Here is a 25,920-nt window from a genome sequence, read left to right as displayed (position 1 = left end):
ATTAAGCTTGGGAAGAAACAAATCACCTGGTTAAGCTGGTGGGGGCCAAGGGTGTATTGCATGGATGATGGGGCCACCGAAGTTGGTGGTTGAGGCCTTTGTTTGTACCTAGAAAGAAAAGAAGGTGCACTACCTCGAGGTGTTTCTGCCTTACTATGGAGTGGATGGTGCACATGCTTGTGAAACGGGGAGGTGGGTCTTAACCTTGGGTAGCCCTCATTGGTGTTCCACACTTAAGGACCCAATTTATGCATAAGGGAGGTGCGATGCAGGGGGCTTAGGGTGACGAGTCTAATCATAGGCAAGAATTACCTTCCTAGGTATGTCTTACCCTTGATGTGCCCTAAGCATGTGTAGTGGGGAATCAAAAAGGGCTAGGGGGTTAGACAAAGGCTAGTGGTTGGCCGACCAAGGCCACCAAATGCACCTAACTTGAGAATCCCTAGGTGCAATGACTGTGACCCTTGTACATCTTGTTGTGTCCACGTGTGATATCTCTTTTCGTTTCCATGTTCTATGATTACCTTCTTCGCTTTGTACCTCTTTGTCTTTCTTCTTCTTCTTCTTCTTTTCTTTCTCTTTCTCTTTTTCTTTTTCTTTTCTTTTTTTTTCTCTCTTTTTTTTAATCCAAGTTACATGGTCTTGACAGAAGTTAGTCTTTGTCATCAAAGTGGGGTAGAGAAGGGGGCCTAATGGATTTGTTAAGTAATTGGCGGCTTTGGAGGTACCCCTTGAGGTTTAGGTGGACCCAAAGAGTGGTGGTGGAGAGGAATGGATGATTGCAGCGAGTGAAGTGGCTATCATTCATATCCTCTAGAAGAGCTAAGCAAAATGAAGGTAATAGAGCAGCTTGCATCATTAGTCGAGCCATCGCACAACTATCTATAGCGTTCGGATCAAAATGGAGTACTAGGAGGCCATGCTCTTGCGGGGTGGGATCTTGCCTAAGGAGTACCCTAAGTAATCTAAGGTAATTACAAGTAGTAATAAAGGCAGGATCAGAGCATGAAGATAATTCGTTGGTGAAGTGGATTAGGGTATCATACAAGTTCTTTGATGTGAAGATGAGGGCATCTTCATATGTAGTACAATGAGGATTATAAATTATAGAGAAATCATAGCGGCCTTGGACATTGGAGTCAAAATCCACTCCTAGCCTTCAAGGGTAGGGCATAAAGGTTGGGTCATTCCGCTCAAAGGGTTGGGTATTCCAAAAGGCCATCCAAGTGTCCATGTTGGTGTTGCAGACCCTTCTTCTCCATGTAGGTTGGCATTCGTAGCCAAGTACAGACCTTGGCACTTTAAAAACTTTATTCTACCAAAATTCAGCATCTTCAGTGGCCCATAATATGGGGTTCTACTCTCTCTCCTCCAACCATTTCTATTCAAGCTTGCCTCAGATGTTAATCACCTCCTCCACAACCTTAATGGGCAAAACCCTATGCAAGGTAGTGGGGAATCGGAAGTAAAAGTCGAAGGGGCTCCTGGACATTTTTTGCCTCTCCCAGATTACAAGGTTGGGGTGAAAGCTTGCTAGGGCATCGTCCTCACATGGTGGGATAGGTTCTGGGGGTGCCCTCACTCCCTTGGTATTCCATTTTCTTATTGTTTCCTCCGCCATTTTTTTCTTCCTTTCATCAATGCTGCCTTTCTTTCTACGAAGCTGTCTGTGTGTTGTTGCTCTTCAGGCTATGGGAAAGGAGGTGGTGAGACAAGCTCTTTCTCGTATGGTCCCATTTCAAAGTTCATATCCACCTCCCTCTCCTGCCTTGGCTCCTACTCTTCTTCTTTGATGAATCCAAGTGTGTCCACTTCCTGTGGTTTTAGGCCTACAATAGGAGATAGTGGCATTGCTCTTTCAGCAGGCTTGGGGACCAAAGGCTTGGGCCAACTCCCCTAGGTTGAAACGACATTTGCAGGCCTGCTCTCAAGGCTCTATGACCCATTCCTAGTTTCTTCTTCATGGCCTCTATGGACTCTCCCTCCTCTACCTAAGTGATGTCTAGTAGGGTATTCAAGAAGGCGCGTTGCTGCGTTTGGAAGCTCACTCGGGCAGCCTCTGCTCTGCTTTCCGCAAGTATTTTGTATTTCTCTACTTTAGTATCTCTTATTTGCAAGCTTGAATACTTATGCTATTTACATGGTCTCAAATGTATTATTCGGTATCTTTGGGCTTTCAGATTTTTTTGGCATACATGTATTGAGCTTGCTTTGCTCTTAGATACTTTAGTTTGCTTCTAATGGGAGAACTTTTAGATTTTATTGCAAAGCTTGGCTTTTAGAGACAGTAAGAGTCTCTCATATATGCTCATTGGTTTATGCAGATATTGTCTCTGCAGTTACTTATCCCTATGTGCTTATTTTCATTTGATTTTTGGATACCCAATACTTTCTCTTATCAAATGGATTGTCAATTATGAATACATACATTTGTTATGAACTTAGCTTTACTATTCATGAGCAGTGAGTTGTCTGTAACTTGGTATATCTCATTATTTATTAGAGACCTTTTATGCATAGATAGCTTATGTACTTGGCTACCCCTTGGTTTGAGATGCATCCATGTATTTGACACTCTTGGTTCTCTAACAATATTTGGTACTTGGAGTTGTATGCTCTTCATTAGTCATTTTTTAGTTGCCCTATAAGTTTAGTTGTTGAGATCTAGATTTCCCTCACAGTGCAAGTATTTTATCTTGGACATTTTCCTGCAATTGAGTTCTCATTTACTACGGCTTTATGGATAGCATTGTTATACTTCATCTTTGAGCTATTTTGTGGACAATATTATATTGATTTATACTTCTCCTTTTGAATATACCTTTGGCTTAGTTTTGAGGCTTTTTTTTAAAATTACAATAGTCTCTACTCTTTTTATTTTGCAATCATCATGGCAAATACTAGTGCTTCTAAAAATAGTGCTATCTTTAAAATTAACAAATTGGATGGCAATAATTTTAACTATTGGAAGACATGGATTTGGTAAGTCTTCGTTCAAAAGAAGTAGGTTAAGCCATTGAAATGCAAAGGTATAAATCTATAATATCTTGGCATTGAAACTTGGGAGAAGGTTGATGAGCTACATAAGTCTACAATTATTTTGTCTTTGTCCAAGCAAGTATATTTTAATGTCATTGAGACTATTGATAGTGTATGGTAATTATGGGAAACAATATATGATCTTTATAATAAGCAAAGCTTGGATTCATAGTTATACTAGCTCAAGAAGCTTGTGGATCTTTGTATGAAGGAAGGCACTCCTATGCCTACTAATTTAAATGAGTTCCATTCTATTCCCAATCAACTTACATTGTAGATGATTGTCTTTGATAACAATATTAAGCCTATGTTCTTGCTTATCATTCTCCCTGAGTCATGGGGCACATTTCATATTACCATTAGTAGGAATGCTCCTAAGTAAGGTTTTACTCACTAAAGAGGTTAACAAGAAAAATGTCGATGCAACGCGCCTACCTCTCATGCTCTCACAATTTGAGCCAATAATGAGCTAGAGACACTTATGACTATTATGGTAGAGATTGTTAACCTCTCAGACGAACAAGGTGGAAAATCTAAAGCAGAAGACAAGGCCAAAGAAAAAGTGAAACGGAAGACAAAGGCAGGCCAAGAAAAATATGGAAACACAGAAAGTGCAGAAAAGTCCTAAATCAAGGAGAAAGGTGCACAAGAAAAAGTGCAAGTCAATACTTTTGTAAAAGAGCGCAAGGTGCATCATGATTTATTTTAAAGAGCACCGACATGCAAATTGTAAAGGTAGATGGACGATAGGAAGAAAGCTAGGAAGATAGGAGGACAATGGAAAAAAGGGCCTAGGCCATGGCCAGCCATTTAAAAAGGGGATGGATGTACATGGAATTTTAGGGCATGTATATAAAGTTCAAAAAGTGAATGAAAGCTCATTCTTTGGTGTGTGGCAAAGTGGACTCTTCTTCTTCTCTTCTTCTCTTCTCTTGCTTGCTTGCTTGTGAGTGTTTGAGGGAGGGAGTGTGAGTGAGTGAGGGAGTGTGTGAGGGTGAGGGATCTTGGAGGTGAAGCCCTCCACCATCTCCTCTCTTCTTCTTCTTCTCTTCGCTTCTCTCATCCCGCGCATGGCTATGAATGATGGAGCTTGGAGGAAGAGGCTTGAGGATGCTTGAGCTTGCATCATGAATCGTGGAGCTATCGGAGTGCTTGAGAGAGGAATCAACTCAATTGGGCATCAAGGTAAGCTCACTACACTCGTAGAGAGGGATAGCGCGTCGGCTATGTGAGAGGTAGCCATTAGTGCTTGCTTGAAACACACGAACAATAAGCGGCGTGTGGGTCTTGGCCGTTGAGCTTGAGCTCGCTTCTACATTTTGGTTCCATTGCCGAGACCAAAAAATTCAAGCTTGAGTACTTGCACGCTTCAAATTGAGCATCGAAGTAAGGGTTTTATCCCTGAACTAGAGCTTGAGATAGATAGGAGGTTTTGGGTTTTTAATATGTCCTACAAGTAAGTATTTTTGGTTTTTGATGATTAGTTGAGTAGGAGAAATCATTTCAGTACTTTTCTTTTGGTTTTTGTTGCATTTAGAGTAGAATAGGAGGGAGAAATCAAAGTGGAAAGCTTAGGGTTCGATGTTGTGAAACAAGCCAAATAGAGCACAAATCAGGGAAAAATGGAAAGAAGGAGTGCTTAAGAGGGTTGAGGTTGACGAGTGAGGGGGTAGGAGTGGCAAGAACCTTGTGGGAAAGGGGTTTAATATCCAAGAGGCCAAGGAAGAGCTCATTTGAAACCCTCATTGAGAGAGAGAGAGAGAGAGAGCGCTCCAATACGTGGATCCGCTTCAATTGTGCCACCGACAAGTTTGTTGCCCACTACAAGTCCTTCTCCTTCATGCATGGGTAGGATCTAAAAGTGCTTAGCACGTGTGAAGCCACAATCACTCGGCCCGACGAATTTTTTTTCGTTTTGAAAAAAACGCGCTGCGTTCGGCCCCCGTCCGAGTGACGACTATTTTGGGCCGAGCGCATCTTACATGGACACACATGAAAATTCAGCCTTCGGCCCGACTCGGCCCACTCGGGCAACCGAATTCACCATTCGAATACTCAGCACTCGGTGCACCCAGACTCAACCTGTCCGAGTCATCTACTCGACTAGATTAGATACTTGGCCTTCAACCGCTCGACCTATCTGAATTTCATATTTGGCCTCGCCATCGGCCTCGGCCCATCAAGCCTTGTGCTACTCACCCAGCCCAATTCGGCCCAGTTTCACTCAGTCGCTTAGCACGTTTGAGTCAGTCACTTGACCCTTGCAATTTGGACCTATTGGGCCGAGTTTGATTTTTTCCAACATTTTTAAAATTTGGACCAAAACCACCTAGACACCGGCCGTACAAACACTTGAAGACCATACAGACGATGGCCCATTCAAGTCTTATGCTACTCGCTCGACCCAATTCATCCCAGTTTCACTCGATCGCTTGGCCCACTCAAGCCTTATGCTACTGGCCCAATTCGGCCCAGTTTCACTCAATCGCTCAGCCCATTCAAGTCAGTCAATCGACCCTTGCAATTTGAACCTGTTGGACAGAGTTTGATTTTTTCCATAATTTTTAAAATTTGGACCAGACCCACCTAAATACCAGCCGTACGAACACCGAAAGACCATACAGACACTTAAGATGCCTTTCTGGCACAAGGAACAAAGAAATCAGTGAGATACGGACATAGAGGCGACACTAGTCGACCATTTAGTGATCCGGTCCATTAGCAACATCAAGCGGAGTCGTAGAGACTAAACAAATCTTGACTAAGCGAAGGGCATAGTGGAGAACCCTATGAACCAGCGAGGACAGCCAAAAGCCGAGAGCATACAAGCCTATCAGGCTAAACCCATTACGAGAGTGCTAGAATTGCTTAGACACTTTGTTTTCTCACTCACTTTTATTTCTGGCCCTCGAAACACACTTAAGAAGAGCTAAAAGCCTGATTTTGCATAATGCACATAAAAGAATACACACACACACATGCGCGCATAGAGTGAGGGTAAATTGAGGACTAGTTGTAATTAACAAGGAACTCACCCAGACATAAGAACTTAAAGGAACCCACCAGTAAGAGAAGATCCCAAGACATAGACGGGTAATCGAATCCCCAAAAGTAGAACCAGGCGAAGAGCGCGGTCGAAGAGTCAGGACACAACAAGGACCTTCCCCGACATTGTCACGGAATTGGATCTACGCGACCTCATCAACTGATCAATAAGTTGGTACAACAGGAAGTCTTAGACATGGAAGAGGGTAGCTTAGGCCGTAGAAGCAATGAGGAACTTGACCTAGGAGACTTTCCTGAGGCGATCCAACAATTAGTGAGTGAATATGATGCCCAAACTCGGCTAGAACACTGCGATAGACTTGCAGAGGACATTATAGTAGATCTTGAGGAGGAGAGGAAGCTAGCACACAAGGCCCTACAAGACCTAGCCGCATAAAACTATGACCAACAAACTAGGAGTTTACGCCAGAGTATAGAAATGCAAGAGATCCAAAGAGGGCTAGCCCTAACAGGCAGAAATCGGACAGAGGACGAGAGAGCATTAGAAGGAGACATCATGCTGAGCGAGCTTCTGATGAATCGATTGCTAGATAACACCGTAGCATAACAGAGCACTGTAGCATTGGCAACATTGCTACTGGTAGGATTGGGAGTTAACCAAGGCTTTAAGAGCCAATAAAAAATCCCCATGGTAGCAAAGCAGTTGGACAAATACCAAGCAACCGACGACCCATACAGCTTTGTGGAGCAGTTTGAGCAGGTCTGTGAGACCAACGGCCTCACTGATCCTACTCAACGCTTCCAAGCTTTGGGACTGTGCTTAGGCAACAAGGGCCAAACCTGGTACACAAGTCTAGATATTGTGGAGGAGCCAATTTCAATGGCCTAAAAAATCTCTTCATTAAGAGATTTTTCGAACATGGGTACTCCGATAACTTGCTAGTATGACTCATGAACGTTAAGCAGAGAGAGAAAGAGGATATCCAGGATTACGTGACCCATGTGAGGATCCTATTCAAGAGAATCCCTATGAGCGAGAGACTAATCGAAAGAGTAGTGTCCACGGTATTTATTAACAGAATACAAAGTGAAGAGCTCTACAAAGCCTTGGCTGGTAACTTGAGCTTGCAGTGAGACGCACTGGCGAGGGTCTTTGAAGAAGCTATTTGAGAGGAGAGAAGCTCCAGGAGCTTGAGTCGAGAAGAGTCCAATGCTAGGGATTCTGAGAGGGCTTCAACGTCAAGTGAGAGATCAGGTCCAAGCGCTCAAGACAAAGAGAAGAGCACTGACTCAGGACAAGAGCTAGCAAAGATGAAGATGGAAAGATCATGGAAATAGCTAAACTACGGGAGATGATGAGATGACCAACTCACCCATGTGTCCAATGCGTGCATGGCGGCGGGAACCAATTGCCAACCAAGTGTTAGGACTCTAGGTCACGACCTTGCGCTAATTGCAGTAGGTTGGCCATGATGCTATGCATTGTCGGAGACTCCCATACCCACAGCCCTATGGTCAACCCTACCTTGCGAACAGGCCACCAAACCTCTTGGGAAGGGGAGCCCCATTTGCCCTCCCAATGCCTAATGATGCTAAGCCGTCCATCCCTAGAATGGAGATAAATCCTACAAGTATCCCTAGACTACCTGGACCCTAAGTGACCCATCCACCGAGTGATACTCCAGTCCACTATGTGGACGAGCCTAGCGGCGATGAGCCTTATGTAAACCTATACGTATCATATGATGAAGGAGGCAGCATAGTCCTTATGGACTATTGACTAGTACCGGTGATGGCGTTAGGTAAAGGGAGAGGTAGAGGCCTAGGAGCACATGCCCAAGAGCCAATCGTGTATTGGACTTGCAGCCACCCAGGACACATTTCATTGGTTCCATCAGATCCATTGGGGTTGTTTGGAAAATGAGCCATTGGTTCCATTGGGGTTGTTCGGTGTCGAGACACTCAATGGGGAGGCCATGCCTATCCCATTGCATGTCATGACTGGCACGCAGAAAAAGCAGGCTAGCATATCTTGGGGAGGAAAAAGGAAAAAGTGGGGGAAAGGCCGGCAGGACATGGCTGTCAAGTTAAACTGAAAAGCATAAGCACGCTAGTCTCTCTTTCACGACCAAAATCAAGGGAGGAGATGGCACCACAAGCAGGGCCGTCTAGACAAAGTCTAAATGCTTCAGACTTGCAAACCAGTCAAGGCCATTGGCCAAGAATTGCAGAGTTGGGAGAAAGGCAAGGGGCTAGCAACCTCCTTAATACACTGGTGACCACCCCTATGACTCTAAGCTTAGGCGACCTACTTAGACAACATCCAACGCTATGTCAGGAATTGAAACAGTGGGTCGAGGAATCAAGTGAGCTTGTTACCACAGACTTGCTTGAGCATGATGCAAAAACGCAAATACCGAGTCTGACGTTGTACTACATGCCTAAATCCTTGCATATCAATGTTTTTGGGGAAGGCATGGAAATGCATGCAATCTTGCCGGTCTTAGCTTTGGGGGATGTCACAAGAAAGGGGATCATAAACACAGGGGCAAGAGTAAGTGTGTTAAGCCATGTGGTACTCCAAACTTGGGATAACCCACCAGTCGAGACTACTAGGTTTAACGTCACACTGGCTAACGAAATGAAGGTGAGACCCTTCTGAGTGTTGAAAAATTGGCCACTTAAGGATCGCAGGAATCCAATTCTCTGTCGACTTTATGGTCATGAAGGGAGTGGACTACGACATCTTGCTAGGCCGACCCTAGATGCATAATGCGAGAGTCATAGAAGATTGGGACAATGGTCTTATCTTCTTTGGAAATCGAACAGAGGCTATAAGAGTAGAGATGGACACTTGGAAGACTATGCCAGTTAACCTAGATACCATCTCCACCATGTTGAAGGGTGATGGACAGATTAGGAGATCCTATGGGGCCCTTACCAAGTATATCCCATGCCCGGAGGACGAGTAAGACTGGATGCATGTTTTTTCTATCATTGACCTGCCGTTCTCGGACAATGAGGAGTACGAGCAAGCCATCAAGGCAACTGGCAAGCCCAAGGACACACTCTTAGTACCAGTTTGCATGATGGATGGAAGCCGACTCAAAAGACCCAACCCCTTCACATTCCGAGTCCCGAACAATAGACGAGAGCTCTTGGAGATCCTAGGATATCTGACAGACAAGTTGGATGGCAATCCAACAATGAATCTCAAGCCTCTCCAAGATCTCTTAGGCGAGCCTGAATAGCAATGGTCCAAGGTGCACGATTTAAACTTGAGGTACAATTGGACTTTAATCCTCGACTAGCAAGAGGAGATATATCAAGACTTGGAGAATGATGAGCAATCGGACAAAGATAGCTCTGACGATGAATACGAGGACTGCTATTCCTTCAATGATGAGAGCGAAAGGAAAATCAATACTATATAATATGACACTAGGGGGGCGTATAATCAAACAAATACGAGTAGACACTAAACCACGCAAGCAGAGCACCCTTAGAGTAGAGAAAGGAGTCAAACACAAGAATTGTGATCGAACTTGGTTGGAGCACACATGTGCAATTGACTACGAGCAGGCAAGCCTAACCCAACCGAGTGATGCACCACTGTTATGAACTGACTCACCTTCTAAGCTACAACCACTAGGAGATATCCCCTCTTCTAGTAAAGATGGAGAGTTAGATTATGAGTTAGAATTCAGTAGATAGTGATCCTGAGATACCTTGACCTTCCAAGACTAGACGCACTAAGGGGGACATACCTGCCCACCTAAGACACCGACGGTTAAGGAAGCAATTATGGAAGCTGCCTAAAGAAATACAAACAAAAGAGCAGCGAAAATTGGAAGACCTGCCAAATCGATTCACAAAGTTTAAAAAGGGAGATAGGGTGGTGATCTTGCTGGGAGCCAAATGACAGGGGCAAGCAAGCAAACCAATCGAAGAATCCACCAAGGTTAAAGAGGTCAATTTAGCCAGGGAAGGGGACACCCCACGACCTATATTTATAGCCAAGATGAAGCAAGTCTTGTTACTCTCTTGCAAGAGTATATAGACGTCTTTGCTTGGTCCTTAGAAGAGCTCAAAGGGGTAGACCCGAGTGTAGTGACTCACAACATACCCATGACACCCCAACACTGGTCAAGCAGTGATTGTATCCCATGAATCCAAAGCACACCCACATCATCAAGGAATAAATTGATAATCTAATGAGAGCAAGATTCATCTATGAAATTGAACACATGGACTAGGTTTCACCCATAGTCATCTTGTTAAAGAAGAATGGAAAGATTAGAGTGTGTGTCAATTACAAGAAGGTAAACGTGACAAGAAAGAGAGAACTATTCAATGCCGTACACCGAGCATATTCTTGAGAGAGTAGCTGGCAAAGAGGCCTACAATTTCATGGATGGCTTCTCTGGATACAATTAGGTGCAAGTGCATCCTAATGATAGGCATAAGACCGCATTCGCCATTGAATGGGGCACCTTTGCCTACATAGTCATGCCCTTTGGGTTGATTAAAGCACCAATTACCTTCCAACGATTGATGTGCACTATATTCAAGGACATGCTTAGGAAGGAGCTAGAGGTCTTCGTGGATGACTTGTGTGTTCACTCTACTAGGAGAGAACATTTAGATAGAATTCGAGCGGTATTTGAATGGTGTCCACTGTATCACCTCTCATTGAATCCCTTGAAGTGCTAGTTTTGGGTGAAGCATGGATGTACCCTAGGACATGTGGTATCAAAGAACAGTATTGCCATAGATTTCTCGAAGATCAGGGTCATCGTCGACCTTCCACCCCCAACTAATTACAAGGGCATTCAATGCTTCTTGGGACATACAGGATATTACCAACAATTCCTATTGAACTATGCATTGATTGCTAGACCTCTATACAAGCTGTTAATCATATTCGAATGGACCGAGGAATGTCAACACATGTATGAGGAATTGAAAAAGGCTCTGACCATGGCACCAATTCTATGAGCTCAGATTGGACACTCATGTTTTATGTAGTGCACATTGACGCTTCGAAATTTGTTGTAGGAGCTGTGTTGTGCCAACCTCGTGAACACAACCTAGACTACTCAATGAGCTTTGCTAGCAAACAACTCACTAAGACCGAAATGAATTACTCAACAATGGAGAGAGAGAGGTTGGCCATGGTATTTGACGTAAAGAAATTTCGGCATTATCTTTTGGCTACACCATTTACCTTCTTTGTTGACTATCAAGCCATGTTATATCTTGTTAATAAACCCTGTGCTACAAGATGAATCGCTCAATGGCTACTTCTCCTTTTAGAATTTGACTTCTCCATGGTAGTACATAAATGGAAGCAGCATTACATGGCTGACCATCAGTCTCATATCCCCATAGGAGAAGCTGCTGGACAAGGCATTGTGGATGAACTGCCAAACATGCATCTATTCCACTTATCTAGTGAATAAGATTTGTTTAAAGCTGACATGACGCCGTATTGGGCAGGCGACATAGTTCAAGTGCTTGAGCACGGACTGTTGGAACAACCAATAGAAAAGGCCCAACTTAGGTGGCTCGTTCTGAAGATCCAACCCTATTAGTTGATAGTAGGCAACTTTACAGGTTGGGGCAAGATGGGTTACTACACAAATGGGTATGTGAACATGAGATGCATGACATGTTAACAAAGGCACATGGTGGAATCGCAGGAGGATATTTCAGCGGAGATGCGACAGCCCGTAAAGTGCTGCAATCCCAACTGTGGTGGCCTACTCTCTTTCGAGATGTAGCATGATTTGTGAAGCATTGTAATGAGTGCCAATGAACTAAAGTCCATATTCATAAAGATCTCATGGAGCTAACCCTAATTATCTCACGACAACCCTTTGAGAAAAGGGAGATTGACTTCATCGGGCCTATTACTCTCGCGGCACAGTATTCACAAGCCAAATACATCATTGTGGCCACCGACTATTTAAAAAAATGGGCAGAAGCACGAGCTATGAGAAAAAATGACGCTAGAACTACTGCCAAGTTCCTACGGGAGCAGATGATCTCACAGTTTGACTACCCCATCAAACTAGTCAGTGACCAAGGCACTACTTTATCAATGAAGTGATAGCTCACCTCCTGTCCTTCCTAATCATCCATCGAAAATCTTCGCCCTATTACCCCAGGTAGATGGTCAAACTGAATCCACAAATAAAATCTTAGTAAATGTTTTAAACGTCTTGATCAAGGTCATCTCTGCTTTGTGTAGTGATTGGGATAACAAGTTGATGGTGGCCTTGTGAGCCTATCGCACAACTTACAAGATGGCAGACCCCCTTTAGGTTAACCTATGGTACAGAGGCAATTCTACCCTTGGAGTTCTTCATACCTAGCCTCAAGATAGCCCTTCAAGAGAGATGGAATGGGAAAGAGGCATTGACGGAATGCTTAATTGAGCTCGAACACTTATCAAAAACTTGACTTCTAGCCATCCATGCGCTAATATGTGAGAAGGCAAGATGCAAACGCAGGTTTGACAAGTATGTCAAGTAGTGCAACTTTGAACAAGGTGACTTAGTGTTGCTATACTCAAACAAAGGACATAAGCAGAAACTGAAGTTTCGAGGGCTAGGCCCCTTTAGGGTTCAAACCATTAGCCGAACTGGTAGCGTAGAACTCAAAACCCTAGAAGTTGAGGTCATAGGCTTCTTCAATGGTAGTTGCATAAAGAAGTACTTCCCTCCCATGCACCCATTACATGAGCCTCCAATGCTGGCACCCCCTATCCACGTACAAGTAGCCACTATCACTGAGATGGATGATGAGGATGAGAAGCTGTAGAACCAGCTTACTTAAGCATACCACTCATTGCCAAACACACATGCACCATCAATGCATTGATCGACGAGGGAGCTGATTTTAATGTCTTAATCTATGACCATTGGACCCAAATTGGCAAACCCCAATTGTAGCCCACTAATGCTAAACTCAGCCCTTATGGAGGCCAACCTTATACACTTTTGGGAAAGTGCCAGGTTGCAGTTTCTATCGAGTCTGAAAGCGTGTCAATGATCTTCTATGTGCTAGCCAACACTAAATATGCATTCACAGAATCGCTGTTAGGATGAACCTTTAAGAACTGAGCTCATTGTATTGTCGATATGAGTCGCAATGTATCCACCTAGCCATAGGCAATGTCCAAATAGTTACATCTTTCAGCAAGGGCGGCGTGACTCTTTCCAAGTCCGCAAAGCCAGCGATAGAGAACCCCACCATCAAGTCTAAGGAGGGGGGTCGTGACTCATCACAACCTGCCAAACCTCAATGCCAACAAACCCCTAAACCCAACGCTGAAGCCCATGAACCCCAGTTCAAATGGATACCTAAACATCAAGGACTACCACCTAGAACTAGGAACCCATGGCCGTGCAAGGCTAATGACTTACACTCGAAGCTTGGGAGGCCAAGACAAAACTATAAAAAACAATGCTCGGTCAAGTTGCGATGGGTCCCCAAGATCTTATTGCAAGCACAAGGCTACTATGAGGGTAACACGTGGATTTGGCTACCTAAAGCCAACACAACTAGAGGTCCTACTTAAATGCCACCCTCAAACTTGACCACACGAAATATTAAGCTAGAGACACTCGGGCCACAAGAGAATCGGGCCACTACATCCATAGAACCTCCAAAATCTAGATTAGCAAGACCCAAACCAATTTATCACCCAAAATCGCAGCCTGCTACTAACAAACTGCCTAGTAGCGTGACAATCGCAGCTACATCCAAACCCATCAAACATGAGGCCAAGCTACACCCTCAAGTGCAAACCAAACAACAATTAGTAGTTGCTGAACTCCCTATTACCGTCAAACCTCAACCACTTGCTGGCCTTAAACCCTCTTAAAATAAGTGGTGATCAATTCTAACCTTGACTGCAAAGCTAGTTGAAAATACGGGGGACGACTTGGTTGCTTGCCTAGACACTTGGACGCTACCTTCATGACACTGGCTAAAAGCTACGATCGACTAGACCTAGGTCTCTTGGAAGAGCCTGTAGCAACGGAAGTATGCACGCTCCCTTGTTCCTGGAAAGAGTCAGAATTCATATTTGTAAAGGCTTTCGAAGCAGCCGAGGAGTTAATTGTAATTGAGATATCCAAAGAGACAGGAAACCATACAGCATCTCATTACATCATATAACAAAACCGCAGTCATGGTCATAGACCAAGAAATCGCACAGTTGCAATAGCTTGCCGACAACAAATCCTCATTGCGAAAATGGTACACTCTTCGATTGCAATGGGAACTAGAAGGATGCCAAATCATGACCAACACTAAGTAGCGATGCGCAATCAAGTCATCGAAATATGACCCAACATATGTAGCCCCAACTTCCTATAGGGTGTTGACTACCATTCCTAATTGGCCCCTAGAAGAATACATTAAGGGACATCCTTATTTAGATCTCATCCTCACTGATGAGGAAGAGTTGCACATTGCTAGCCGAGTGGACTCTGATGACTTCTTGCTTGATGTCCTTACCTATATTACACATGTGGGCATACGCCCTTTGGACATGGACAGCTATGCTACTTTAGAATATAACCCAAATTTCTATGCTTGGCTCATGCAACAGTAAAACACTAAGATTATGTGCGTTGCAAGTCCTTCATCCTTTAAATCCTTAATCTTAGGAATGATTCTTATCAATTCAAAGGGGGGGGAGTAAGGTGAATCAAACCAAACACATAAGGAAAACAATAAAGGAAAAGCACACATGAGGGACCTCAATGGTAGGATGAAACAACTTGTGATTGAGGAAATGTCAATAAAATTTGAAATCAATAGACTACTTGGAGGAAAAAGTCTAATTTTGTACCAAAAACATTTTAATCTGCCAAGCATGAAGTGTTTTCTTCTAGCAAGTGGCTGTTTGGAAAAGCACTAATGACAAACCATGGCTTATGACAGAAACTGAAGATATCGCAGCAAGAAGGAGCCCATCGCCTCTCCTTCGCAGAAGAGGAAAAAGCAATGTATCGCCTCTCCTCCCTTGAGAACCGGGCATACATCCAACTCAAATTCAAGAGCATTTACAACATCAAAGAGGTAGTGACCGGTGAGGAGGCCATCAAGAGGATCGTAGACCAGTGCAACCTTGCCAAGTACATCAAAAAGTTTGGACAAGATCATGATCACACTAAGTGCATGGAATTCCTGAGGACATATTGATAAGGAGTGTGGGAAAATATCCTAGTCAAGCATAGAAGGAATCAAGCAGATGCAGGTCTCACTCGACAAGGCCTTGGTAGAAAAAGCATTGGGATTGAACCAAAGGTGGAGAAGAGGCAGAAAAGAGATGTCTATGCCGTGTTGGGGATGAGGAAGGAGAGCATCTTGATGAACAATGGCATAAGCATCCATGACATTCCCAATGCAGAGGTCAGGTTGCAAGCCAAGGTGATCCACTCTCTCCAGGAGTCTTGATCACCCTTATCCAAGAGGCGATAAAAGAGGCACAAGATGGAGAAGAGGGAGCAGACGAAACACCTAATAGGTCACATCCTTGGCAGGAGAAAGAACAATCAAGTGAGAGGATGGTTATCGAGGAGGAGGGAGAGCAAGAAGCTCAATCCAACAAGAGGAGAGCAATGACGCCTAAAAAGAAGACAACGCAGAAAAAACAGGAGGAAGAGAGAAAGAAAAATGGAGGAGCAGGGTGAACAGGGCAAGATGGACACTTTAAGCCCACAGGGAGAGAGGAGGGCCCAAGATCAAGCATTCAGGTACCTAAAGGCATGATGACAATGGCATAGGAGGGCAAGGGCAAAGCCCCCGTCAATTTCATCCCACCCCTCATGGTGAAATAAGAAGATTTGCGATATTTTAATATTTTAATCAAGTAGATTGAATTCTAAATGAAAGGTTAACAAAAGAGTGATAATGAGAGACCAATAGGGTAAAAGTCAAGGATGTATTCGTTTAAGGTTTTATAGAACCCCAAATTTGGAAGAGTTTACATGGCTGAATTGTTCGATTAAAGGTAGATGCAATATCTCCAAATTTTATGTAATAGCTCTAGTCTGCTTAAAAGATGCATCTTTTGTGCAGCATAGGCACTAAATACAGGGTGCACTTGTTGGGAGGCGTCATGACTCACCTTATTACTGACCCCCCTTTCCCACGGCTAAGAAAGGGGCAGGTCGATAAAATGGGCGGTAGGGACGGTTGTCGCATCTGATTAAAAAGGTGGAGGGCAGGGCCATCTGCTTGGGCGGACCGCCCGTCGAGGCACGCGGTAGGACATCAGAATGTAAGAAAGGGCAATTTCCTTCTATTTCATGGCGACGGGACATGCAACGAACAGCCTGCGAAAGTCTTCGGTGACAGAATCCGCCATGATAATACAGGTAAGAAGGAGATCTTGTACATCTGACTTTCGGCACGCTCCCCTCCTCCCTCCCATTCACGGCTTCGGTGCACGTCTTTAGGTCGAGTTGAAGGAGACCAGGGATATCGATCCATTCGACTTCCGCACTTGGCAGGTTGCAATTCCATGCGGAGATGGCTCCCAACAGCTAGGATGGCTGGCCTTTGCTGCCTGTCTCCGTATGGCCCTCACCACCGGTAATCTGCAAAATCAGTCCTTCCTTTCTCACGCTAGTCACTTATTTCATAGAGGTTTATTATCTTCAGCCTTTTCTTAGGGGAAAGGTTTCGGTATATTCTTGTAAGCCAGGTCATAATGGACAGAGTTGCATGAAAGATGTGAATCTTTATTTTTCAAAAATCAAATGGCTTGTTTTGTAGCTTTCAATACATGGAGTTTTGAACAGTTTGTTCAAAAGCTCATACGCCTGCAGTATTTTCAAAATGTTTTCAAAAAATGAAGCAATGTGCAACACGAGCATGGCTTTTCATCTCATCCATTTCTCCTACATTCCTTGGCAGGTGATGTGCCCTCAAAATTCGTTCCCCAAGTTGTAATGTTATCGGTACGCTCTCTTTAGTGCTATGGCTCTGATATCTTATTTTAATTCACATGCTACCAATTCTCTTTCCGGTCTCAGAGTTGACGATTATGAAATCTTCCTAACCATGATATACATGAAGTTATGAACCACTATCTAGCACCATCGCTGAGTACGATCAAGACCCACCAACGCCCACTGCACAGCTTTGTATCTGGCTTCCTCTTGCCTCGAACTTCAAGTTCTATCTCCGATTTCCTTAGAAGTTAGCACGCGATCACCCTCCTCTTCCCGAGGTTGGCCTAGAATTCCTATACCTAGAACATCCCTACGGCTATTGAATTGGAGCAGGAGGCACAAACGTGTGGCAAGTCACTAGATAGCCCAACCAATGCATGTGCTGAGCCATCATGCACCGGAATGCACCGGGTTTGGGTGGGAGCCCCCTTTGCAAGATGTCACTAGATAGCCCAACCAAATGCATGTGCTGGCCATCATGCACTCGAATGCACCCAGTCTAGGTGAGAGTCCCCCTCTCCAAGACATCACTTGGCAAATGAAGTCCACCCTTGTGAGACAATAGATTCATTGAAGTTCAATGTTGTTGGGGTAAGGATATGTTGACTAGTCACACCCAGTAGGCCCAACCATGAGGTTTTTTTTTTTTAAAAACCCTTTTCTCTAAATCATCATGGCAAGAGGCACAATTATTTGGCACGTAATTGTCGTTGGGAAACCCGATACTAGTAATTTAGCCACAAGGCAACAAAGTGTGTGTAATTTGGGTGGAAGGCTACCTAGAAGAAGCTCACCTTATAGATGGAGGCTATTGGAAAAGCGGTCACATACTAGTTATCATTGCAAATACTCAGCCCTAATGTAGTCAATTGACTATAAGTACTTTATGGATTGATTTTAGACTAAGCTCTAATAATGGCTATTTGATTTTAGTTGAATTGAACTGATACAAATACATTAAAGCCAATGAATACAAGAGAATGTTGAAACACGGAGATTGAGTAAAGAAAGCTTGTTTTAGTCAAATTGATTGAATACTTGATATTAAACTAATGAGAATCTTACCAACTCTCTCCTAGCTCACTCAATTTGCTCTTTTTGCAAATTCATTAGTTGGATACAAAGGTTCATATAGAAGTTGGTGGTAATAGGAAGTCTGCTTGAAATTCGTACATGGGGATGATTGCAAGGATAATATCATTTAGGTAGAAATTAGTTTGGGGATTATATTTTATAGGGATACCAACCTCATCATGGTCCTTTCATGCCTTTACACCATTTGAGATATGGAAGGGAGCAACATGTCCACAAAGTTCTCTGAGGTAGTACATTGGCCCAATAGTCCCATAATCTACACGACTAGTACAAGAGAGTGCAAACTTGCCTAGAGGAGGTGGTGACGCTAGCCATAGATTTCTAGAATAGATTTTTTAGTAGAACTTGACTTGAGTAAAAGTGCTTTGATTTGAGGAGGTCTAAGAATGCATCTAAAACTTAGGGATATGGAGATGGATTGCTCCTCGTGGCATTCTTCATGGAGCAAAAGCTACTTCATGCTCATGCCTAGTTGAAATTGTGATGGTGGATGGTGTCGCTAGGGGAGGTAGTGATGCTACCCTTAGATTTCTACATGATATTTTTTAGTAGGACTTGATTTCAATATAAGTGCTTTGATTCGAGGAGGTCTAAGAATGCATCTAAAACTTAGGGATATAGAGATGGATTGCTCCTCATGGCACTCTTCATGGAGCAAAGGCTACTTCATGCTCATGCCTAGTTGAAAGTGTGTATGGACAGTAGGCAAAGGAGAGAGAAAATTGCAAACGTAGCAAGTTGACGATAGCAAAAATGCAAGTATAATGATGTCCCAAACTAACGGTAGCAAAAACACGGGCATGATGACGTGGTTATCTGAACATTATTTGTAGATCACAAGTGCAGTAATTCAACATGTTTCAGTTGTATATGATGTGGCCAATCAAAAAACACAATAGAAATTGATGTAGACTGCATAATGGAGGTTGGAAACATGTGCCTTTGATGGAGATGCCCTCCACAAACGAGGTAGGGTCAGTGAAACTAGAGGGCTGGAACACCTACAATAATGAGATTTAACTAAATGGAGGGCAATATACCTATTTATAGAAAGTTTAGAACCTCATAACATGCACCATTTTAAAACTCTCTTGAACCATGCATCATTTTAGAATTTTCATTGATTAAGCTTTTTCAGGGCCGTTTAAGTGGCTACTTTAGTATATAATGCTTATGTTAGCTCAACACCCCCTCTCAAGTCCAAAAAACTAAGCTAGAAAGGAAGGCTAACCCAAAGTTTTGAGTGTTTTTATTTTTATATGTGTTTATCCCAAGGCATCCCATCCCAAAGTAGCTAAGGCATTGGATAAAGGCTGCATGGTGGCTACCCAATGGCCTACCAAGACTACAAAGGTGATGGTTATCTTACCAAGGGAGTCCAAGTGGTCACCCTAGAGAGGCTAAGTCATCTAACAAAGGGTGCACATCAGCTGCCCAATGGCCTACCAAGTCCTGCAAAGGTGGATGGAACCAAAACGAACTTTTCTTTTGGTTTTATTTTTATTGTTGTTGTTTTTCTTTTTGAATTAATAATTATTTTAAAAGATAATAGTTGATCAAGTAACATATGGGAGACAAGTAGCGAGTCCCAAAGGCTTTCACAAAACAAGCAAGTTATTCCTACCACTATTAGATGTCGACTATGAAGAAAGAGAATAAGGGTGTGTAAAGTAGACATAATGGATATATGGAGAGGTAAAAAATATATGGGAAAAGCAAGCTAGCAAGGGAGACTACCTTGGAGATTGCCATATGCAGTGTTGCGAATATGGTGGATCCAAACTCAACCACTCAGAAAGATTGACAAGGGATAACTACGCACAGATGCATGTCTACTAGAAAAAAATGCCAATGCATTGGAGTGATGCAAGAGGCAATGTAGGCATGATCATGTTCATGCAAAATGCTATGCAATGATGCTACTTAAATAGTGCCCTCACACAAAAATTATTCATTTGCCTAAGCACCCTTCTACAATCATATCATCTTGATGATACGGATAAAGACACAAAGTATAATACACAAAAATATTTGAAAAAAAAAAGTAAACAATATCATATCAAAAGCCACCTCCTCTCAAACTAGAAGGGAAAGCTAGAGGGAATCACCCTCTCTGTGGCAATCTAAAGAAGTAGGGGAGGATATACCCAAGTCAATCTTGGGTAGAATATACTGCAACACCAGTTGATTGACCGCCTTGGTCAATATATCTACAAAATTGTCAGAGGAACGTGCAAACTCTATGTCACGAGGACGTGAAAATTTGATGCTTTGCTTATGTTTAATTGACATTTGATTAAAGGATTAATCAAATGTGCAATTAAAAGATGCACATGTGAGGTGCAAGCTACTTTCTTACAATTGAAGACCGAAGGATCTTGTGAAAAAGATGGGTGTCAAAGGCAAAAGTTGTAACAAGTTACACTTGTTAGATTCTAGGTGAATTTTGGTGTCAGTTTGCCCCTAGGATCATTAATTAGCCATTAAGTGTCAGTGGTGAGACTAGGGACTAGGCATTAATTAATGGATTAATGCTTGTCCAAGGGTCAATTAATGCATGGGACCACTTTGGGTTACAAATGGCCTAGCCAATTAAGTTTTGGATGGGCAAGGTCCATTTTCTGGGCATGGATTAAGGGCTGAATTAATTTTCAGAATTAATTGATTTTGAAAATCAATTAAATGGCTGGAAATTACTGAAAATGGATTAGAAAAGCTGCCACTTGACAAAACTTTCCCATGCAAGTGGGGGAAAGGCTAAATAGGATTGAAGGGAGAGGGAAATCTCGTTTTTTAATTTTTGGAGCTGTTGGAAAGAGGTGTTGGACTGTTGCTGCCAACTTTTGGGGCCAATTCCCAGCCATTGGAGACCATTTTGGTGATGGAGATTGCATATTCTTGACCTTGGGAAGCTGACAACTGCTGTTGATGCACTTTCTCCTGAAGATCACAGTCTCTGATGCTCCTATTGTTGTTGGTGTATCCGTTTGGGCTAGTATAGCAGGGTAGGAGCTGATTTTGATCAGTTCTTTACGACAAATCTTAAAATTTTCTCTCTCTATAGCATTCTCTCATCTCCTTTAGCTTATGCTCAGCCATTCTCAGCAATTCTAAGCCATTCGGAGGAGGTCTCAGCCATTTTTGGTGGGCTGATCTGTAATTTCTGCAATAAACCCTAATTCACAGCAGAAATTAGGGTTTAGCAACCACCTTGGGATCCGTGCCAGAGATTGAAGGCTCAAGGGACTGAAATCAGCAGAGCTGATATTTGAAGGTTATCAAGGGATTTCAGGAGCCAGCCCATCCCGAATTGATTTGGGGCAGCATTTGGCCAGCCAAGGGTCAAATTGGAGAAGAAGTCTTGGGTAAAACAAGGGGCAAATGACCTAAAAGGCTTGCTGGACATTTATGACAGCAAGAGCAATTGGTTAGTAGGAGGAGATTGAAGAATCTCAAGTTGTACTCCTTCCAGTTGAATAAAAGCTAAAGAAATACCGCAAGGGGCACCAATTTTGGGGCCAACAGGGTGTCTACTGTCCAAAAATGTTATGGTAAAGTGTGTATTTCATTTTATGTGCATTTATTTATTACTGTAATTAGCTCTTAAATCAGGTTATCACCACCCATTCCAAGAAGGAAGGCTGGTTTCACTCTAGGTGTATGGTACCTAGCTCAATCTACTCTCTAGTGAAGTGGAAGTGGATCTCCACATGTCGTATCTATGGAATAATGATCGGATTGTGCGAAGGGGCAATGGCACTTTGGTTATCACAATAGACAACCGTGGGAGAGTCACATGGAAACTAAAGTGTTGCTAGTAAGCTCCTCAAGTAGATAGCATCTATGGTACCATAAAAAAGAGCCTGATACTCAATCTTGGCAATGGAAGCCACCATTGTCTTCTTCTTGCAATAGTTAGCCCAAGAGATGGGTGTCCTACCCAAGGTAAGCAGATAGTTACCATGGAAACACAAAGTGTCAGGATGCCTTGCCCAATCAGAATCAATGTACGCTTACACACATAAACCAAATCCATAAGTTAGACCATAAGGCTAAGTACATTGCAAATATTTCAAAACACAAAGACATGCAATCTAATGTGACAGCCTAGGTGCAATGATAAACTCAAAAGAACACAATTAGTAGGGTAACTCAAAGACAATGAACACATTGAAAATCTAAATCAATGATTGAATGGTGAATATAGAATGCTCATGTAGCAAATAAAACGTATAGGAATGAAAATTGTATCCCGAACCGATGCATAGGTACTTAGAAAGAGAGTGTGTCGTACTCTGAATGGATCCTGGAAATGCAACAAGGCAATCTCTTGATGTGGACAGCAGTAAAGGCAATAGTGTGTAGTGTTGGATCATTATAATAGGAAAAAGAGAGAAAACTGCAAACACAATAAGTTGATGATGATGTGGGAAGCTAACGGGAGTAAAAACGCAAGTGTGATGACGTGGTAGACCGAGGTAGCATAAATGCAAGTATGATGATATGCCAATTCAAACAATAGTTGGAGAGCATAAACGCAAGAGTTCAACAGTAGAATTCAATGTAGATTGCATGATGGAGGTTGAAAATAGGCGCATGATTGATGTAGATAGCAATGGGTAGCTTCGACCGAGATATCCTCCACAAATAGGGTGGTATGGGTAGTGAGAGTAGAGGGTTTGAAACCTACAAAAATGAGATTTGAATGAATTGGGAACAACATGCCTATTTATAGAAAGTTTCAAGACCTTGTACAACACATGGGTAGCTTCGACTAAGATACCTACAAAAATGAGATTTGAATGAATGGGGGACAACATGCCTATTTATAGAAAGTTTTAGGACCTCGTACCACACACTATTTTAAAACTCTCTCGAAGTACACATCATTTTAGGATTTTCATTAATTAAGTTGTTTTGGGGCCGTTTAAGTGGCTAATTCAACATGTAATGCTTATCTTAGCTCAACAGTGAGGCATCCTTTGCTTGCAATCTTCAAGGAGATATTCAACTAAAAGCATCTCCTAGCTTGTTGGTTTGGCTTAGTTTATATTGTCCATAAAGGGAGATTGACAACTCGTGACACCACTCCTCTTTTGTTAGTGGCATGCAACATCCATGACATTTGTTTTTTATTGAAGATTGGACGATATCATTACCTTCTTTCAAGGCCAAAAAGTAGATCTGACAAAGTGGCCAAGGGATAGCATTACTACTTTTGGACTATGAGAAATCCTACGCAAGGTTTAGGACTTCGTTAAGCATACCATGCCTGACTAAAAGTATGTTTACACTTTACAAGTTATCTAGCACCAAGGTTATCATAAGTAGATAGAAGGGAGAGGATTTCCACCAAGAGAGATCAATTAGGCAAGGCTACTCCCTAACCCCCCACCACTTGCTAATCATTGCAAATGTGATGCTCTACATCCTCTGCTTGAGAGCTACTAGACTGAGAGACCACAAGTGATAGTGAGGGCTGATGAGACCAAGTTGATGCACTTAATCTAAATACCATAGTCTTATACATTATGGTAGCGTGATATCAGAGAGGGTACAGTCAGTCTTGGAGGTTTTTTATATAGCAACATGATGTGCCAAAATTAATTGGCTCAACTTGGTTATTTTTCTTCCAAATCTTGATTCTATGATGTTCTGATCCATGCACATAACCCCCCCTTTCAAAATGTTATAAGATTTAATAAAATGCTAATAAAGAATAAAAGTAAATGTAAAGTGATCAATCGTTATTATAATCAACTTGATCTTTGATTTGTAAAAGCAAGGTATTGAAGATGAGGATGCTCAATATAAGGTTGGGTGGATGTTGTGCAAGGATGAAGATACTAATGTAAGACGTGAGGATAAGGGTAGAGAAGATGAGAATGATGAAGCAAGGGGGTACATTAAAAAATAAGTCCCCCTTTCCTTACCTCCCATCCCCTCCCTAGTTAAATTGCTATACATCAAGGATTCCTTGCAAGTTGCTAAAATAATTGGAAAGTTTGTGATGGATTCTACAATTTGATGGCAACAAGAGCATAAAACAAGCATTCAAAAACACACATATGTGCAACTGAAGGCATTGTACCATAACAAGCCCCATAAGGCATCATTATTTGCAAAGCCTTAGTTAGCACTTGTTTCATATATTATTAGTACATATAATAGCTTCCAACCAAAAAGTATAAGACAAAATTTGGGCTTTCACCATGCATAATGCCATCTCTATAACAGTCCTATTTTTCCTCTCAACCAATCCATTTTGTTGTAGAGCATAAGGCATTGTGTATTGATGTTTGATGCATTTTCAACTATAAATCATGTGAAACTCATTTTACTACATCAAGCCTTTTGCAAAGCCTTATCTAAAATATTATTCAATATGCAATTAGTAAGATAATAATTTCTAATAAAAATATGAGGCAAAAGTTTGCACTTTCACCATGCAACATGCCATCTCTATTAGATATATTTTTCCTTTCAACCACTCCATGATATTGGGAGTATAAGGCATTGCACATTGATGCTTGATGCTTGATATTGTGCTTATAGATATTTTCTATCAACGAGAGCAATCAATCTTTTATTAGAGAGATGTATCAATGGATTGTAAAAAGTTATGCCCCTTATAGATATAGTGACAATAATAACGAATGGCTTACATTGGTTGTTTGAACAACCATCCAATGTACTTGTACATCCATAAGAAGACACAAAATCAAATGCTTGGTGTTTTAGATGCATCTCCAACTCTCTCTTAATTCTATTCAAAATCAAATACTTGGTGATTTAGATTCATCTCCAACTCTCTTTTAATTCTATCCAAATATTCAATTGGTATAATATATTTTGGCAAAGTGAATCCAAATTTAGCTATGGATTTTAAAGCATCCTGAAATATTGGATTTTGGATCAAATGAAAGGAATATCACATGCTACAAAACCTTGTGTCCACTTTAGATGGAATCTTAAGTGATTTTTCTTTTCAATGCTATCTTCAATCCTTCTTGATGCGATCTTTGTCCTACACAATAGAATCTTATACCACCTCTATATGTCAAAGATTGGATTGCTAGGCTTGTTGCATGAGATGAACTTGCCCCACTATCAACTTGAATTTATGCCCAATTTGTGGAGCATCTTTTATCTCAACAAACTCCTCAAGTTAGATGTAGCCAATGATAATACTTTGAGGTTGTCAATTAATGGTTTTTTGGCCTTTTTAGTTATATGGTTATTATTCTCCCAGAACTTCCAAAACATAACACTTTTACATTTGCTAGTGGATTTGTGCAAGTAGCTACATTCCCTAATATCTTTAAAAGATGCTCCTTAGTGCACAGAGCTTGAAAGTGCCACATACTCCATTTGTAAGTCAAATGGACCACTATATGTCACTCTTACAAATTTCCATTTAGGTCCATGTATTGTCATTTTAGGATTTGTTTGATTTTTAACTTCACTCTTGCTTTCTCTTTACCTACTCAATATTACCTACAGGTTGCATAATCGTCTAATGCTAGTTTCATGTGTAAAGTTATTGACTATTTAAATTAAAACAATCAAATATTTTCTTCACAAGTATAGAAACAAACCATATGATTTCAAATTTCATTGCTTCCCTTATGCATGATTGCACCTTCTAACGTAATATGTAATATTTATATCTTTATCTTTCTAATTAACCAATACTTTTTTCCCATGTTTCTTCATCATTCTAACTAGACTTTTCTCCTACATTTTTGTAATTTTTGCATGTATACTTGAAGAATAAATCATCAAGTAGAGGTGCTAAAGTTCA

At 42.0% G+C, this 25,920-nt stretch overlaps 1 protein-coding gene across 1 annotated transcript; it reads left to right on the top strand.

Annotated features, from left to right (window-relative positions):
* The first annotated feature begins 16,313 nt into the window (after positions 1-16,313).
* LOC148015672 (uncharacterized) lies at positions 16,314-24,255 on the top strand. Its single transcript, XM_087665050.1, has 4 exons — positions 16,314-16,442; positions 16,524-16,659; positions 16,984-17,027; positions 23,903-24,255. The coding sequence occupies exons 1-4, from the start codon at positions 16,374-16,376 to the stop codon at positions 23,969-23,971; spliced, it is 318 nt and encodes a 105-aa protein (XP_087521176.1). The 5' UTR covers positions 16,314-16,373; the 3' UTR covers positions 23,972-24,255.
* Positions 24,256-25,920: the final 1,665 nt, after the last annotated feature.

The sequence above is a fragment of the Lygodium microphyllum genome, chromosome 24, assembly GCF_053477565.2.
Source record: "Lygodium microphyllum isolate KBCC chromosome 24, Lygodium_microphyllum_v1.1.10, whole genome shotgun sequence".
Classification (NCBI taxonomy): domain Eukaryota; kingdom Viridiplantae; phylum Streptophyta; class Polypodiopsida; order Schizaeales; family Lygodiaceae; genus Lygodium; species Lygodium microphyllum.
Note: the sequence above shows the minus strand (reverse complement) of the source record. Positions and strands in the feature narration are given on the sequence as shown.

Coding starts and splice junctions, on each gene's coding strand:
- LOC148015672 (XM_087665050.1), top strand. CDS start 16,374: ATGGCGACGGGACATGCAACGAACAGCCTGCGAAAGTCTTCGGTGACA. Junction 16,443..16,523: donor AATCCGCCATGATAATACAG/GTAAGAAGGAGA, acceptor GCACGTCTTTAG/GTCGAGTTGAAGGAGACCAG. Junction 17,028..23,902: donor CCCAAGTTGTAATGTTATCG/GTACGCTCTCTT, acceptor TGTAAAAGCAAG/GTATTGAAGATGAGGATGCT.